The 16,990-nt window shown below is 41.7% G+C and overlaps 1 protein-coding gene and 1 long non-coding RNA gene across 2 annotated transcripts in view; one reads left to right on the forward strand and one right to left on the reverse strand.

Moving 5' to 3' along the window:
- GSR (glutathione-disulfide reductase) overlaps window positions 1-16,990 on the reverse strand; it is a 41,853-nt gene that overhangs the window by 22,298 nt on the left and 2,565 nt on the right. The window contains exons 2-4 of the mRNA XM_065947573.1: window positions 6,228-6,254; window positions 3,959-4,047; window positions 2,365-2,434 (exon numbers count right to left, since the gene is read on the reverse strand). Coding sequence (XP_065803645.1) covers window positions 2,365-2,434; window positions 3,959-4,047; window positions 6,228-6,254 — 186 coding nt within the window. The remainder of the gene's footprint in view (window positions 1-2,364; window positions 2,435-3,958; window positions 4,048-6,227; window positions 6,255-16,990) is intronic.
- LOC136176908 (uncharacterized) lies at window positions 647-5,796 on the forward strand. The gene is made up of 3 exons (XR_010664644.1): window positions 647-743; window positions 855-950; window positions 5,603-5,796. It is a non-coding gene; the product is annotated as an uncharacterized lncRNA (long non-coding RNA).

Below are 16,990 nucleotides of genomic sequence, written 5' to 3' on the forward strand. Positions count from 1 at the left end.
TTGCTGATGCCAAGACAACTCTCTGACGTCCGAGTTTTTGCAGAACTTCTGTTGATTGATAGTTAGGTTGGGGGTTGCCATTGATGCTGAAGTATACAGTAAGAAGGAATAAAGATGGACTCTTGGGTGAAAACCCAGAAACTAAAAAAAAAAAAAAATATGCAAGTCATCCCATGAGGAAGAAGATTACATGTTTGTTCCCAAGAGGTGAAGGAGAAAGCCTTCCTCACTTGGAATGAAAACACACTGAAGAATGATGTGTCTGGAGCAAGAAGCCTGAGAAAAACAAAAAGAATAAAGGTGCAGGGAGCTGAGGCAAAAGGAAACACTCTGGCCAAGTGGGGGGAAATGCCATCCTTCTCTTTTCTCAAATGAAAAGGCGAAGAACATCACAATTACATGCCTGCAAAGTTTTACACAGAAGGTGTTGAGAACTCAGATTTGGTTTGCTCTCACTGGCAGCCTCCATGCCCAGGACTGAGTCTGAACTGCCAGCAAGTTTCTGCCAGTCGTGATACATGCACGGGCAAAAAGTGTGGGCAACCCACAGGGACAATGGAATCCTATAAGCACGATCACAGAACAGGACGTTTTAAGTTTGGAGCACACCTGGTTCTAAATTGAGCTATTTCCTCCTTTCTAATCAGCCCTCCAGGCCTGTTCTGCAGATGCCCTGCTTAGTCAAGGTGAAACAAGATTGATGCCAAAAGCCACGAGGCTCCCAAAACACCTTCCTTCATGAGGTAATGATTTCCTATGCAGTGTTAGACAAAAAAGGGAGTGAGTAGAGTGGCAATAAATGTAGGTAATCATTTAGGAGAGAAACTGATGAAATTTTAATTTTCATTTCCTAGGATATTTAACAGAAAGTTTCCTTTTCTGAATTTCTGGATGACCCATGGTTCCTTTCCCATATGAGGTCATGGAAATTCTGCTATACACCAAGATTTGTGAGTATTAAAAAATGTTATTTCCTGAGTAATTTTCCATTCTCTTTTGCAAAAGTATTTTAAATACGTTCCATTTAAAAAAAATTATTTTTTTAACTTGGGTTTCTTAGTACAGCAAATGGCATCTCACATTCATGTCCAGCAGCCTTAAAATCCCGTGAACTCAGTGCACAGGGATCTGAAGACCAAATATGTTCCTTTGAACTGGGCTTAAGGTCAGAAAATATTACCTTCTCAAAAATAAACCTAATGAATGATAAGAATTAATATAAATATATATGAGGTTTAGCCATCTGGAGACGTAACTCACCCTATATAAACCACTTTTATGAACATGCTGCTAAGGAGATTACAGTGGCCCAAATATAACCCCAAGTATACTGATCTAATATAACCTAAGCAATGCTGATGTCTCAGAAGCTGCAGAGTGAGACTGCGAAGACCAGCGAAGGATGGTGAGAGTCATGCTGTCAAGAGAGTTGGGAATTCCCTGGCGGTTCAGTGGTTAGGACTCAGAGCTTTCACTGCCCGAGGGTGTGGGTTCAATCCCTGGTCAGAGAACTAGGATCCCGCAGGTCGTGTGGCCCAAAATAAATTAACTTAGAATAAACAAACAAAAAAGGAGGAGGAGAGCTGGATGGCTCACGGTGCACAGTTCCTCGATGTCTCCGGCACAGTGCAGTGGAAGGGGTGTGACATCCAAGCGCAAAGCAGGGGCTTCCCTGGTGGCTCAGGCAGTAAAACTCAGGGCGGGAAAGGCCTCAGGAGAGCAAAGAACACCACAGCGTGCTGCAAGCAAACACACCTCTGCCTAATCCTTTCTTCCTTTTCCTCTTAGACTCCTCATAGATACGTTTATTAACAAATATAGATAAGTTATAAACACCTGTATTTCCTTTCTTCACTGGCCGAGAGGGCCTAAAACCATTAGCACTGTAGTAGCAATGAGCACATCAAGAGCCCAGTTTATGCCTGCCTAATCTTGTTGACCGAACTACCTTCACAAAAACGTCCTTCTGAACCACAGCATGTCCTGAGTAGATCCAGCCACCAAGGATGAGGGTGTTCTGAGCAGGTATGCAGTGGCAGCGTCCCAGTCCTGAATTTAATCCACAAACTGGCCCACTGTTACGTACATCAGGCTCTTAGGTCCTTGGTTTCTGGAACTGAGAGGAGGGTCAGACAGGCGCAGGTAGGTACTCGGTGAGACCTGGCACACACCACCATCTCTCCACAGAAATAGAAACAAGACTGATCTGCTGAGTCCAACTTATGCTCTGACAGATCAACATCAAAACCATTAACCACAAAGAAAGAGAAGAGATACATGTAAAGGCTGTGTTTCAGTCTGGCCAGATTCAGTTCTCCAGCAGAGAACAGCTCCTTCTCAAAGTTCAAAGCCCGACACACTCACCTTGGTTAGATTATTTTGATAGATGGTGTTCAGGCGGCTCACGTAAGCATCCCGCTTTTCCTTTATAATCCTGCAATGAACTAGAGTCAGTCCTGAGGATCCAGAGTCTCCTCACTCAGTGGTAACTAGGGCCTCTGACCCCGAACACCCCAGAGCAGAGAATCGGACTGTCCATGAGGGCCCTGGGGGTGGGTGTCTCTAAAGGCAGGCGCCCCTTCCCCTGTGTCTGTCTGCTTTCCATATGCATGCAGAGAAACCTTAATCTACTCCAGGGAAAACGTTCAGTTCACACAAACCGTTCGTAAATTTCTTCCTGCACAAAAAGCAAGGAGCGCTGCTTTGGCACAAAGCCTAGTATGTCATGGTCGCTCATTATTTGCTCAATAAATGAAGAAATAAGCTAACTTTTTAAATGTATGGCTTCAGAGACATTTATACAAAGGGATTCCCTGGCAGTCCAGAGGTTAGGACTCCCCATTTCCACTGCAGAGGGCATGCGTCAATCCCTTGGAGAACTAAGATCCTGCATGCTGCAAGACGCAGCCAAAAAGAGACCAAAAAAAAGTTTATGGCAATTCCTTTTAAAGTTAAACATAGGGGATTAAGAGGTTCAAATTTTTATGCATAAAATAAGCTACAAAGATATATTGGACAGCACAGGGAATACAGCCAACGATTTATAATAACTACAAATGTAGCATACCCTTTAAAAGGTATGAATCACTATGATCTACACCTGAAACTTATATAATATTGTATACCAACCATACCTCAATAAAAAATAAATAAAAGGTATAAAAGCTTCCAAAAAAATTTAAAATAGAAACTGCCACAAGACTTGGCAATTCTACTTCTAGGTGTAGACCCAAAAGAATTGAAAAAAGGACTTACAGACCAATGTTCATAACATCATTATTCACAACAGACAAAAGATGGAAAAAACCCAGGAGTCCATTGAAGGATGGATAAATACAACACGCTCTATAAACATTAGGGACTATCACTCAGCCTTACAAGGAATGAAATTCTGACACATGCCACAGCATGGATGAACTCTAAAAATGTTAGGCTAAGTAAAATAAGCCAGGCATAAAAGGACAGATGTTGTGTAAGGTACCTAGAATAGAGACAGAAGATAGAGTAGAGATACCAGGGGTTTGCGTGTGGGAGGGAAGACTGTTTAACAGGTACACTGTTTCTGCTCGGGAGGCTGGAAAAGTTCTGGAAATGGATGTTGGTGATGGCTGCACAACACTATGAACATACCTAATGCCACTGAATCAACAACTTTAAAATAGCTAACATGGACCTTGTATGTTGTGTATGTATTTTAAAACCACTCTATTGAGGTATTATTGAGATAGAAAAAGCTGTACGTATTTAACGTATACAACTCGATGAGTTTAGAGACAAGTATGCACCTGTGAAATTATCACTTCAGTCAATGCTATAAATATATCCATCACCTCCAAATGTTTGTTATATACCGTTTACCGTAATAATAATAATATGCCCCCAAAAGTTTATAGTTCACTTCATTATGAAAGAAAAAATTTGCACTTATAAACAGAACCATCTCAGTATTTATACTTACCGCCAATTGAATTTACTTTCACAACTTTGAAAGCCATAATCAACGTGGTCATGCATGAATTCAGAGTGGACAGCAGTGTTCCACATTACCTATATCAAAAAAAAAAGTGGTGCATGAGTCTTGAGAGAAAAGAGAAACTTTTTCTTATAGAAAGGTAACTATGTAATAATAGATAAAAATACTGATCTTTAAATTACAAATAAAAACATAAGAAAAATAAATAAATAACAAATAAAACTAAACATTTTTAAAGAGAAGTTCAGAAATATGACCAAATAGATTTTCTAGTGAGGCTTCTGAAATCTTGGGGGAAATTACTTCTGCTCTTGAATTCATTCCCTAGTTTATAAGCTCTATAAAAGCAGAATAGTATGTGCCTCACAGTTCTATTTACTACTGCTTACATTCATTTTAAGTTTCACATTTCTTTAAGCTTTTGCATCTATAACTTGAAAGTGATTTAGAAAGAAACTGTGAGATAAAATTGAGCACTGGAAAATTTAAAAGATGAACTCCTATTATATATTTGGTAACTACAAACATGTCTTTCTAAGGATATATGTAATCAGACACCTGGAACTCACAAGATTTGACTGGGATGTAGCCTATAATCTGCAAAAGCTTTTTATACCAACTGATTGTCATGTAACTGAATTAAAACTGGCATCCAGAAGTCTAGATGGCAAACTGCCATTTTATTGGTCAGACATGCCCGAGACTCCACTTTTAACAAGCCTTTGATTTCTTCTTTATGCTTTTCTCCCTGTGTGCCTCAAAAAGAATAAACTGATGACTCTGCTGGACTCTTTTAACTGAGGTGCAGTTCCATCAACTGCTTACCACCATGGCATCCAAATACTATCCTCAGAAACACCATTCAAGCAACTTGAGAAATGTCAATTTTAGAATGGCCAGGAGATACCCCAAGTCACATGATGCATGGTTTTAACATGGATAATTTACAGGGCAATAGATTTCTGCTTAAAAACAAAAACTATCAACATTAAGAAAAAATGAACAAAAAAACCCCCCGACAATCTTGACACATCTTTCCAGGAGAAAAACTGTTCTTGTCTCCCTAGAAAAAAATCAAGAGCTGCACTGGAGCAGGTGAAAGACCAGATGGATTGAAGCAAACACCCCACCCTGTGCTAAGTCACTGAGGGTTCCAGGTATTAACTGAAGCCAGTGTGTGAGGCACATCCATCCATGTGTCACCCTCATCTATGAGGTCTTGGTCATTTCAGCACTTGGGCTTAGAGTTGGATATAGAGCTGGATATAATCGTTTTTACTTCCTGGCTGGACCTCCCTATTGAGAAAAGGTTATCCTGTGCAGACAGATAATGCTTTTCTTTGATGTCATGACTATAGATACTTCATTGGCCTTTGTTCCTTCTAGACCATCAGAAGTTGGAGACCAGACACTGTGTTCTATTCCTGGTTATCTCCCCACTGTGTCCCCAAAGGAACTTTGTCACTATGAGAACTTAACCACAAGGTGAATGGCCAGGATGAATTTCCTGTGTATGTATGATGTAGTTAGTATCCAGGAGCTAATATTTCTGTGGTTATCTCTCCAGCAGCCCCTCCCTCCCTTTTTCCAGGCTGAAAATGCCATTCACTTGCCCTGTCTCCTCTGCAGGGGTAGCCTGCTCTGGCCAGGAGAATCTAAAGCCATCTGCGGGGAAAGAGCTGGGTGAGGACATCCCGCCTGGAGCTCCACCAGCCAGCCTGTGGCCTTGAGGGGGCGGGGCATGATACTACTGATCATACACCGAGGATACCAGAGCAGAAAGATGGAGAGAAGCCAGGGGTCTTTCAGATATTCTATCCCCAGGCATCTTTTCTCCCCCTCCAGGCTTCTTCATAAGTGTTATTTGTGCATGCTCAGTCGCTCAGTTGTGTCCAACTCTTTGCGACCCCCTCGACTGTAGGTCACCAGCCTCCTCTGTCCATGGGATTCTCCAGGCATGAATACTGAAGTGGGTTGCCTGCCCTTCTCCAAGGGATCTTCCTGACCCAGGGATCAAACCCTAATCTCCTTCATTGCAGATGGGTTCTTCACAACCAAGCCACCAGGGAAGCCCAAATGATATTTAAAAACACAAATAAAAACTACCCTGTGGTTTAAGCCACGTTAGTAGGTTTCTCAGCTCTTTTTTTGCAGCAAGGATTTTAACTGGTACATCTGAAAATAACCTTACTCTGATCACGATTCACCAAATATGTCCAAGGGGAATGAAAGGAGGAAGAAATAAAAGTTCTACCTTTTTGGGTACACATCCAACATTCACCTAGAAAAAAAATAAGAGGGACATATTTTAGGAATATTCAATTCAAAACCATCAAAGAAACCTGCAAAAGATGAAACCCAAGCATCCACCCAGGAGGTTTACTCCCTTTTTTCTACTACAGAGTTGAAAAAGATATTAACAATACTTTCCTGTGTGAGAAGGCAGAGAAATTTACTTATCAGCATTTTCTCAAGAAAAGCAGTGGGTTGCAGGGGGAACAGTTCCATTTCTGAGGCAGGGCAGCGGGGAGGGAGGCACTTCAGGGATGATATAGATGGCCAAAGGAGGCGGCCAAGGTCAGAGCTTGCACAAGCCAAGAGGGACCAAGCAGAAGAGAAAGCGCAGTGCAGTGGTCAGAGGACCCACCAGCAGAATAAAGGCAACTGAACCATTTGAGCAGCTGTCCTGGAGGATTTCTGAGAAATTTACTAAGGCTTATGCTGGGTAAAACACCCAGAATGTCTCCTCTGAGAAAATATATAGCAGAAAATTACATTTTTTTCAAGATCAAAGTATGATGATGAATCAAGCAGTAAAGTTCATCCATTATCTATTTCTCTCTATGCTTATATACATGGAGATAATACACTATATATATATGCTTATATACATGTATATATATATATAGACCTATATGTCTCTATGTTAGAAATAGACCACAAACTTCACTCGGCTTTCTAGCAGCCAATACAAAGGGAGAACACAAATAGCTGTAAGATTTCAGTAAAAACCAGCCAGTTGTTTAAAAGCTTACTATTCATCATAAAAAAAATAATTATTCAAACTCCTTAGAGAGGAATTCCTCCCAACAGTCCTTGTAAATTATGATGTATGTGTTTACACACATTTTTGTGTACATTTGTTTATTTCCTTTTGATCACACCCTAAAATTTATAGCTTGAAAAAAACTGTGGCTAAGAGTAAGACTAATTAATACTTAGGGAGCAATATTGTACTGTAATTATGTAACATGATAAACATCCCTACATTAGGCAATCATATTACAATTGATAAACACATCACAGTGACAGGCTATACACCTTAAACTTACATGACGTTACACATCAATCTTATTCAATTACAAATATGCTTTTTAAAAAAAAAAAAGAGTAAGCCATTAAAACTGCACACACTTTGGCACACACCATTGGAGCTTAGCAATGCTAAATTTAGGACTCTGTTACACTTTAAACGGTCACATATTACGTTCCAGCATCCAAAGATACATAGAGAAGGATGTACATTCACTGTCACAGGGGTTAACAGGAAACAGGGTAACTATCCATCAGTAGGGAAGCAATATTATAGGGAAATCACTGTACATGGAGCCTATGGAACATTTTGCAGTCCTTTAAAGGCCTTCTATTTACTGTTACAGGAGGATTTCTTAGAATCTTAAGTGACAAAAAGAAAGTTGCAGAACAATTTGTTCTGTATATTCCAATTTACATTGATATATATTTGCAAATGTGCACATCCAATTAAACAGTTTGAGCACATACTCCATGATATTAACAGTAAGTCATCTCTGGGGAGGGAGAAAATGTTCATAGTTTACTCCATGTTTTCTATAATGTCATTCCTTACTTGTGTAATGCATTTAGACAAAGAAATAAACCAAAATGATTTTATCTGGGTAGTGGAATTTAGATGGTTGATTCTTTGATCGCTGTTATCTGTTTTCAGTGTTTTCTGCTACACAATTATTTTTCTTTTACATGGAAACATTTGTTAGGTTGGAATAATTTATACCAGGTGCTCATAAGCTCTGCTGTCACGACCATAGAGAACTAGGCGGGCTCTCTGGATGCCTAAACAACACAGGCCTGGGGCCAAGTGCATGACTTACGAGTAGATCATTTTTTTAGAAGTTCAACCACCCAGAAGGACTGATTAAGGGCTCACTCACTAATGCCAGATATGATGCAAAACAGAACACTAAATGGACACAGACTCTGCTCTCATGGAGCCAATGGTCCTGACCAGCAGGAGGCGCTTCGCCTGTCCAAGAAGCCAACTCCAGAGGCAGCAGCAGAATCACCCACATTCCCTAAAATCGCAGGCTCTTGGGCCCAAAGTCAGAGGAGGAAGCTGGTAGAAAATTACGAGCTTTAGGAGGCAGAGAATCTGTCTAGCACACTCTGGGACCTGGGGCTAGGGCTGAATGGAAACCTATGACCTTGAAGTACTCCTCCTCCTATTTTGGCAGCTCCTAGTGACAGGCCTCCAGGGGTTTCCACTGGTTTCCGAAACCTCAAACACTTCAGTGCAACACAACTATCAGATGCCTCTTTGACGTGGAAGAAGAGAAAACGATTCGTTACCTACAAAGCTGAGGAAGCCGGGGTGGAGAGCTCTATGTAGCCCTGGTCAGCCCTCCTTCCCACTCTGTAGCTGAGCTTGAGCACAGACGTAGAGTCAGACAGACAGGAGCCTGAATCCTCTACTTGCTGGCTGTTGGCGGGGTAAGTTTCTAAACCCTTCTGAACTGTTTCCTATCCCACAGAACAGGACTGATAATACTTACATTGTAGAGGTTTTGAGATGATCAGAGATGATGTATGTGAAGCACCTATTTTCTAATTCATGATAGTTCTGATGATGCCACTGACTTCTCTGAATCATTTCTGCAGTCTGCCAGCTCTTCTGGTGTAGAAAAGCCATACGGAAAAGCGTGTGTCTTAGTCGCTCAGCTGTGCCCGACTCTGTGACCCCACAGACTATAGCCTGCCAGGCTCCTCTGCCCATGGGATTCTCCAGGCAAGAATACTGGAGTGGGTTGCCATTTCCTCCTCCAGGGGATCATCCCGACCCGGGGATCGAACCCATGTCTCTTGCATTGGCCGGCAGATTCCTTACCACTGAGCCACCTGGGAAGCCTGAGAGTCTGATGATACCTGTGGCAAAATTCACAAGCTTCACCATTTAACCAAGGTCTGGCCTTCTAACCTACAATTCTGCCCAGACAAGTAAAAACATCACATTAACTTGGCTAATTTGCAATCTCACGGGTCTAGAATGTCACCGGTGCCTAAGTAACAGTAAGCTTCCTTCCTCTGGTTTCCCCCTTTCTGTTCCTCATCATGAATTGCCTATGGTTTCTTCCATCCATTTTCCTTCTCAGCCTAAAACCTAATTCAGGACTGAGGCAGGAGCACTTAGCAAATGACAAATCGTCATTGACTAAGCAAAACACTGTCAGTTCATCAACACCTTCTTTCAGCACAATCTTTCAGTCATATTGTACAAGACACTGTTCTAGGGGCTCAGTGTTGATGACCAGAAGAGATAAAGATCTCTGTCTTTGGCGACTGTCACCAGTTTTACACCCATAGCTAATAAGCCCCTGGACGCCACTTACCCACGTCCCTTCACAATTCTGACCACTCCTGATGTGTGTTTTATTTCTCCACAGTTTAGCTTCATTCTGACAGCATCCATCGGAGACAGGATCAGATCTCAGAGGTGAAGGGCTCAGTCCTACAAGACTGTCCTAACCCCCATGTCAGTCACCCAACACAAGCCCAGATTGTCAGCTGTGCTTCTGACCGACCTGCTATAGATCCAAGGTTCCAATGACCCCACCTCCCACCGCCCTTTCTTGGGTTTGATTAATTTGCTAGAGTGGCTCACAGGACCTAGAGAAACGTGTGATGAAACATTTTACTCACGAGATTACCAGTTTTCTATAAAAAGCTATAACGTAACTCAGGAGCAGACCAATGGAAGAGATGCGCAGGGTAAGCTATGTAGGAAGGGGTGTGGACCCCTCATGCCCTCTCTGGGCACACACGCCACTCTCCTCGATTCTCCAAGTGTTCACCAACCCAGAGGCTCTCTGAACCCTGGCCTTGTGGGTTCCTCTGAAGGCTCCCGTTACAGTCAGGGTTGACTAAATCATTGGCCACTGGTGTTATCCGACCTCCAAACCCTTGTGCTTGCCTTCTCAAGGTCAGGGAGTTAGGCTGGTTCCTTTGCCAACCAGCACCTGTGCTTATGTTCTTTCCAGCAGACACCTCATTAACATAAACCCAGGTGAGGCTGAATGTCAAGGCACCTTTATCACTCATCCTACATTCCAAAGGTTTTAGGAGCTCTGTGCCAGAAATGGGAACAAAGATCAAATACGTATTTCTTATAAATCCAATTATCACACCCTGGTACATATTAAACATTCAATATCCATGTCTTTTACCTTCAAATTTCAGATGAAAGTTAGTCTGGGAAGGCACCTAGCTTGAAAAGAGTGAAGGTATTCTATGTAAAAGAGAAATCTAAAGCAAGAAAATGAATTTATGTAAGAGGTATTCAAATGTTAGAACTAAAATTGCGCTCAATTCTTATTTTAGCAGAACCTTAGATTAACGTGCAATCTCCCAGTCCCAGGGATCAAACATAAATGAACTGCTACTCTGGGGCAATCAGGGGAAACCAGATTCAGCTATGTGAGACAAGCTCCTCTAGGGTGTCACGTTCCTCTACCACCTGACACCCACTGAGTGGTATCTGGCCCTACATCTCTTGCTCACCCCCAAAAGAGAAAGGATCTAGGATCCCATAACCTATTTAATATATCATGTTGCAACACTCAGTGAATAAATGGTTATTAACTGTGACTGTGTGAAATCTGCTTAGAAATGCGGAAGGTCACTCATATTTCTACAAAATTCTTTAATTCCACTCGACCAGAAAAATTCTCTGTTGCTACTTGTGCAAGATACCTTTTACAAGCAAGCAGGAACTCTGAAGGATTAAGAGGCAGCCTTTCTTTTACTGGCCCTGCAAATTTAGTGGGTTCTGAGGTGGATGGCAAAGCAACATTACTAAGACTGTTGCAAAAGATTAAACAATCAACAAGGTAAATCAAAAGACTTCAATAATAGGATTTACCTGCTTCAACGAACCCCACCCTTTCTGATCACTCCTTTCTTTGGCACTTATGAACATAGGTGTGCCTCATTTTATGAAATTCTCAACTCATGAAACAATTAGGATTATTTTCTGGTTTTGAGGGATCTTTGTCAATACCGAAGGAACTAATCATAAGGTTCCCTAAACTGAGCTCTCCTTTTAGTAAATGTTCATTTAAAAATGCATGTTCAACCTTGGGAAAGTGTCAGTTGCTCAGTCGTGCCTGACTCTTTGCAACCCTGTGGACTATATAGCCTGCCAGGCTCCTCTGTCCACGGGATTCTCCAGGCATGAATACTGGAGTGGGTTGCCATTTCCGTCTCTAGGGGCTCTTCCTGACCCAGGGATCGAACCTGGATCTCCTACATTGCAGGCATGTTCTTTACAATCTGAGCCACAAGGGAAGCCAACCTTGGAACATCGTCGTGAAATAAGACAGTCACAGAAAGATAGCTATTGCATGATTCCACTTACACGAGGGATCTAAGACAGTCAAATTCATAGAATCAAACAGTGGAATGGTGGCTGCCAGGGCTGGGGGTGGGAGAGGGCAATGTGGATTTACCAATTAACGGGCTCCAAATCTCGATAAGCAGGAAGTTTTAAAGATCTGTCGTACAACACTGTACCTACAGTCAGCAATACTGTTCAGCCGCTCAGTTGTGTCTGACTCTTTGCAACCCCATGGACTGCAGCACACCAGGCCTCCTCCCTGTCCATCACCAACTCCCGGAGCTTGCTGAAACTCATGTCCACTGAGTCGGTGATGTACACTTAAAATTTTGTTAAGAGGGTAGATTTCATGTTAAGTATTCTTACCATTAAAAAGTATGCATGTTGAGCCTACTGGGGCTATAGATACTATAACATCAAAGTGCATGCTACTACCTCCAAGTTAGTGTATGATTTACCTGTTATACTACATAACTGTTTGCAGCCTGAAGTGGAGAAGTGTTAGTTGCTTAGTCATGTCGGACTCTCTGAGACCTCATGAACTGCAGACCACCAGGCTTCTCTGTCCATGGGATTCTCCAGGCAAGAATACTGGAGTGGGTTGCCATTTCCTTCTCCAGGGGATCTTCCCGACCAGGCGCAGGTTCTTCACCATCTGAGCCACCAGGGAAGCCCTGTATACAGCCTAGACGAATACAGATAACAATTTACCAGATGGCTGTTTCTCAGGCCTCTTTTAAAGCCTCCGCTCCTCCTGCTGGCCTCTCCAACTGGTGTGTACAGCACAGCTCACTGTGACATTAATGATCAAGAAGACTTTTGCTAGGTACAAATTTTCCATTATAAAATAAGTAAGTCACAGGGATGTAACTACATACAGCATGGTGACTACAGTTAATAATACTATTTGAAAGCTGCTAAGAGGACAGATCTTAAAAGTTTACAAGAGGGGACTTCCCTGGCAGTCCAGTGGCTAAGGCTCCACACTCCCAATGCAGGGGGCCCAGGTTCTATCCCTGGTTGGGAAACTAAGATCCCACAAGCCACAACTAAGAGTTTGTATACCACAACTAAGGACCTAGCTCAGTCAAATAAATTAATTAAAATAAATTTTAAACAGTGAGAAAAAAAGTTCACAGGAAAAACTTGTAACTATGTATTGTGACAGATGTTAACTACATTTATGGTGGTGACCATTTCACAATATATACAAATAACAAATTATCTGAAAGTAATATATATATTAAAAAAAAGACTTTTTGTCCAGGGATCAACACTTACCCCCTAACTTTCATTGGTTAAGAACCCCATGCTGATACACAAAAACTGGGTTAGTCTTTATCATTGCATCAGTACATTCAGCAAGAACACTGGAATACGTGCTCCTGCAGGCCCTGGGGAAGGGAATAGTAAGTCAGAAAGAACTTTCTCCTCAAGCTTACTCTTCCCACATCTGCGTGGGCAGAGAACAGAGAAGGGCCCTGAACCACAGAGACCAAGCTCCCAGAAGGCTCTAGTTCACCTTGGCTTTGGGCAATCTCTGCATCTTCCCTTGGTCTGCACTTGATCATGAGACAAGCATGATACAGGCAGCCCTCGGAGATATTTTGGGTTTGGCTCCAGACCACCGAAATAAAGTGAGTTACCCCAAGAGTCACATGAATTTTTTTGGTTTCCTAGTTCTTACAACAGTTATGTTTACACTACACTGTAGTCAATTAAGTGTGTAACGGCATTGAGAAAAAAGGCACAAAACTAAGAAACACTGTATTGCTAAAAAATGCTAACCGTCATCTGACTCTTCACCAAGTCGTGCAGTTAAAATCAAAGATCACTGATGGCAGACCACCGTAACAGATACAATAATGAAGAAAAAGTTTGAATTACCACGGGAGTTAAAATGACACAGTGATATGAAGTGAGCAAATGCTGCTGCAAAAATGAGATGTGGGCAACGCAGGGCAGCCCCAAGCCTGCAGTTTGTAAAAAGGAAAAACAAACACAGAATCTGCAAAGTGCTACAAAATGAGTTACATCCCTATTTACCTTATTGGAGACTCCACAAAAATGAACTAAAAAATGATCTCATGTATTCTCCAGCCCTCAGAAATGAATGACTTGCACTAGGTAATACAAGATTATTTACTTCAAATTGAATCCTAGGGAAAAGCAGATGATTTCTTTCAGCTTCCCATTTTTAATGTCTAACCTGATCCAGAAAAATAAAGACTAATTTAAGACTGGAATCATGTTATTAGAGCTACAAAAGCCTTTTTACCTAGTTCGTCCACTAGACGTTTAGTAGCAGTACTGGCCTTCACTGCTTATTTCCACATTGACCTTGAGGGCAACAGAATGTGCCACCCCAAAATAGTGGGCCACCCTATTGCCCATGCCACTCCTCTGGCATTATTTTGAAGTGAAGACAATTTAGAAACAGCAGACACAGGAGGAACTCTGATCTCCCCACCTTTCTGCTGAAAAGCAAAGCTAACATTTCAGCTTTCTGCTGAAAAGCAAAGCTAACATTAGTGAAGGTGTTTCCCACCCTATCCTATACTAGCAGGAGAAAAACCCTTATCATGGGAGATGGAAAGGCAGCAATGAGAAGAATCTGCACACACACACAACCTTATTAAAGTAACCCTTATCTTCTATTAGTTTCTCTTCATATATTTACCTTCCCACAATTTATTGCCTCCAGATGTCCAAATCCCCTTTTCCTTGGTTGCTTTTCCACAATTTGTCACCCTCTGTTAATCTGTATTAAGCTTCCAGGTCTACGAGTTCCTTTTTGCCCAATTCTTTTCTGTGACACTCATGTGTGCATGTGAAATAAACCTTTTCTCCCATTAATCTGCCCATTGTCAAGTTTAATTTGCAGGCCCCAGGTACTGAACATAAAAGGCAGAAGGAAACGTTTTCCCTTCCCTACAGAACACAGTATGGGACACAGTCATCTCAAACCTCAGCTTCTTTACAGCTGTAAGTGATAAACTCCATCAAACAAAAGTGAACTCTCAGTATACCAACACAGGTCACTCATTCTGAAAATACCTTCTCCTTGGAAGGGGCCTACCCCATTGTATCACAGAAGGAACAAAAAGCATCCAGGAAAAGGAAAACTGTATATCTGGCAAGCAGTCACATCACATATACACCCATGGAAGGCATTTACTCTGGAAGCATGAAATTATGAAAGTAAGAAATGACTCTTGGACCAAACTCATTATCATCTGACCCCGACAACTGTGCAGGGCTCACCAGATTCATTCTCGCACTTCCATGGGGTTGAAGTCTGCACAAAGACTTCCTACGAAGCCTGCAGCATTGTGTCTGCTCTTCATAAAAATATACCTGCTGGAGCTTCACTCCAGACCTGCTAAATCAGAAGCTCTGAAGTGGACACCCACCTGCTAGATTCCAAAACAAATGTTTTTTTGTTTGTTTGTTTGTTTTGAATTTGGCTGCACCAGGTCTTAGTTGCAGGATCTTCGTTGTGGCATGCAGGCTCTTTAGTTTTGGAATGTGGGATCTAGTTCTCTGACCTGGGATCGAACCCAGGATTCCCACATTGGGAGAGTGGAGTTTTAGCCACAAAATGATGACTGGTTCCTAAGAGGCAGAAGAAGGTTCCTTCTGTGTAGCTGAGAAGAATGATTAAAAATGTTCATCAAGTCATAAATTACTCCACACAATGACACCAAAGCCACGGCTTCTGATGGCTGGGCTGCTAATTCCATAGATTATTTTATGCTTGGTTTGTTTTCAACCACATTTCAGCTGACACTCAATTTGTTCCTTGGTAAAAATGAGGGTCCTAGGCTAGAACAATGCTTCTAAATTCCTGTAAGGTTCTACGTGAGTCTGATCTTTAATGAAATGAAAGCAATAAGGCCCATGCCCCATTTTCATAAAGCTAAAAGTATTTAATTTAAAGGACTGTCAAGGGCTTCCCTGGCAGTTTAATGGTTACGGCTCCATATTTCCACTGCAGGGGGCATGAGATTCATCCCTGGGTGGGAAGCTAAGATCTCATAAGCCAAAGAGCATGGCCGAATAAATAAAGAACTGTCCTTTATTTGAAATTATAAGCTTCCTACTTTTAATAAAAAAAATTCCTCTTAAAAATGATAGTAATACAATTTTTTCAAATGGTCATTAAAAAAAATTAAGTCAGCAAGCTTATGTTAGTGCTTCCTATTTAAAAAAAAAAACTATAGTAAGACTGAATTAGTAGAGCTCCAAAATCATTTCCAACTCCATCAGTCCTTGAGTCTGGAAGGCTTAGAACAAAAATGTGTATTTTTTTGTTAAAATTCGCATGGAAAATTTAGAAATTACACATAATGATCACAATGTAAGCTCCATGAGATGGGGATTTTTATCTGCTTTGTCTGTTGCTAGGACCACAGCATCTAAAAATGTACCTATATACCTGGTATACTAATAAATGAGCAAATAATAATGAAACAATTAAAACTTCTGTGTGAATTCATCCACAGCAAAACATTTAAAAATCCACCAAGCTTGAGATCTGTGTATTTTCTAAAGTTTATGCTCTTAAGAATTATTTACTTATTTATTACTTTTGGCTGTTCTGGGTCTCTGTTGCTGCCCACGCAGACTTCTCACTGTAGCGGCTTCTCTTGTTACAGAGCACAGGCTCTAGCGCCAGGGCTTCAGTACTTGCAGCACGTGGCTCAGAAGCTTTGGTGCACAGGCTAAGTTGCTTGCTCCAGGGCATGTGGGATTCCTGGACCAGGAATCGAACCCATGTCCCCCGCACTGGCAGAAGGCTTCTCATCCACTGTGCCACCGGGGAAGTCCCTAGATTTATATATTTAATAAAAATACTGGTTGGAGAGTCAAAAGTAAAGAAACTTCTATGTCAATTTCCCAAGGGACATCTCTCACCAGTATAAACACCTCGACCATAAAACCACTTTTACAGTGTCCTTTTCCCGCTCAAAATCGTTCCATAGTTCACTGGGCTTCCAGAAACTCTATATTTTTACTACCACCCGCCCCTCAGCTTCTGTCTTTCATTGGAGACACCTCTGCTCTAGTCAAATTTGATTACACAACACACCCTGCCTCTGTGCCTCTGTCCCTGACCTACCCTATCAAAAAATGATATACATCCAGTTCAAGTTCACAAAGATATTATTATCTCTATCCCCAAAGTATCCAATGTGCCCAAGCAGAAGTGATCAGTTCTCAACTACCCAAAGGGAACCTTACTCTGGTGCCACCATACTCTGGGGTTGACTCTCTACAATACACTTTGCTTCCCTATTGTATTGTAAACTTCTAGAGGGAAGATACCTTTGTCTACAAATCTTGCTATCTACCCTTTTCTCTCAACCATC

Source organism: Muntiacus reevesi, chromosome 10 (assembly GCF_963930625.1).
Source record: "Muntiacus reevesi chromosome 10, mMunRee1.1, whole genome shotgun sequence".
Taxonomy (NCBI): Eukaryota; Metazoa; Chordata; class Mammalia; order Artiodactyla; family Cervidae; genus Muntiacus; species Muntiacus reevesi.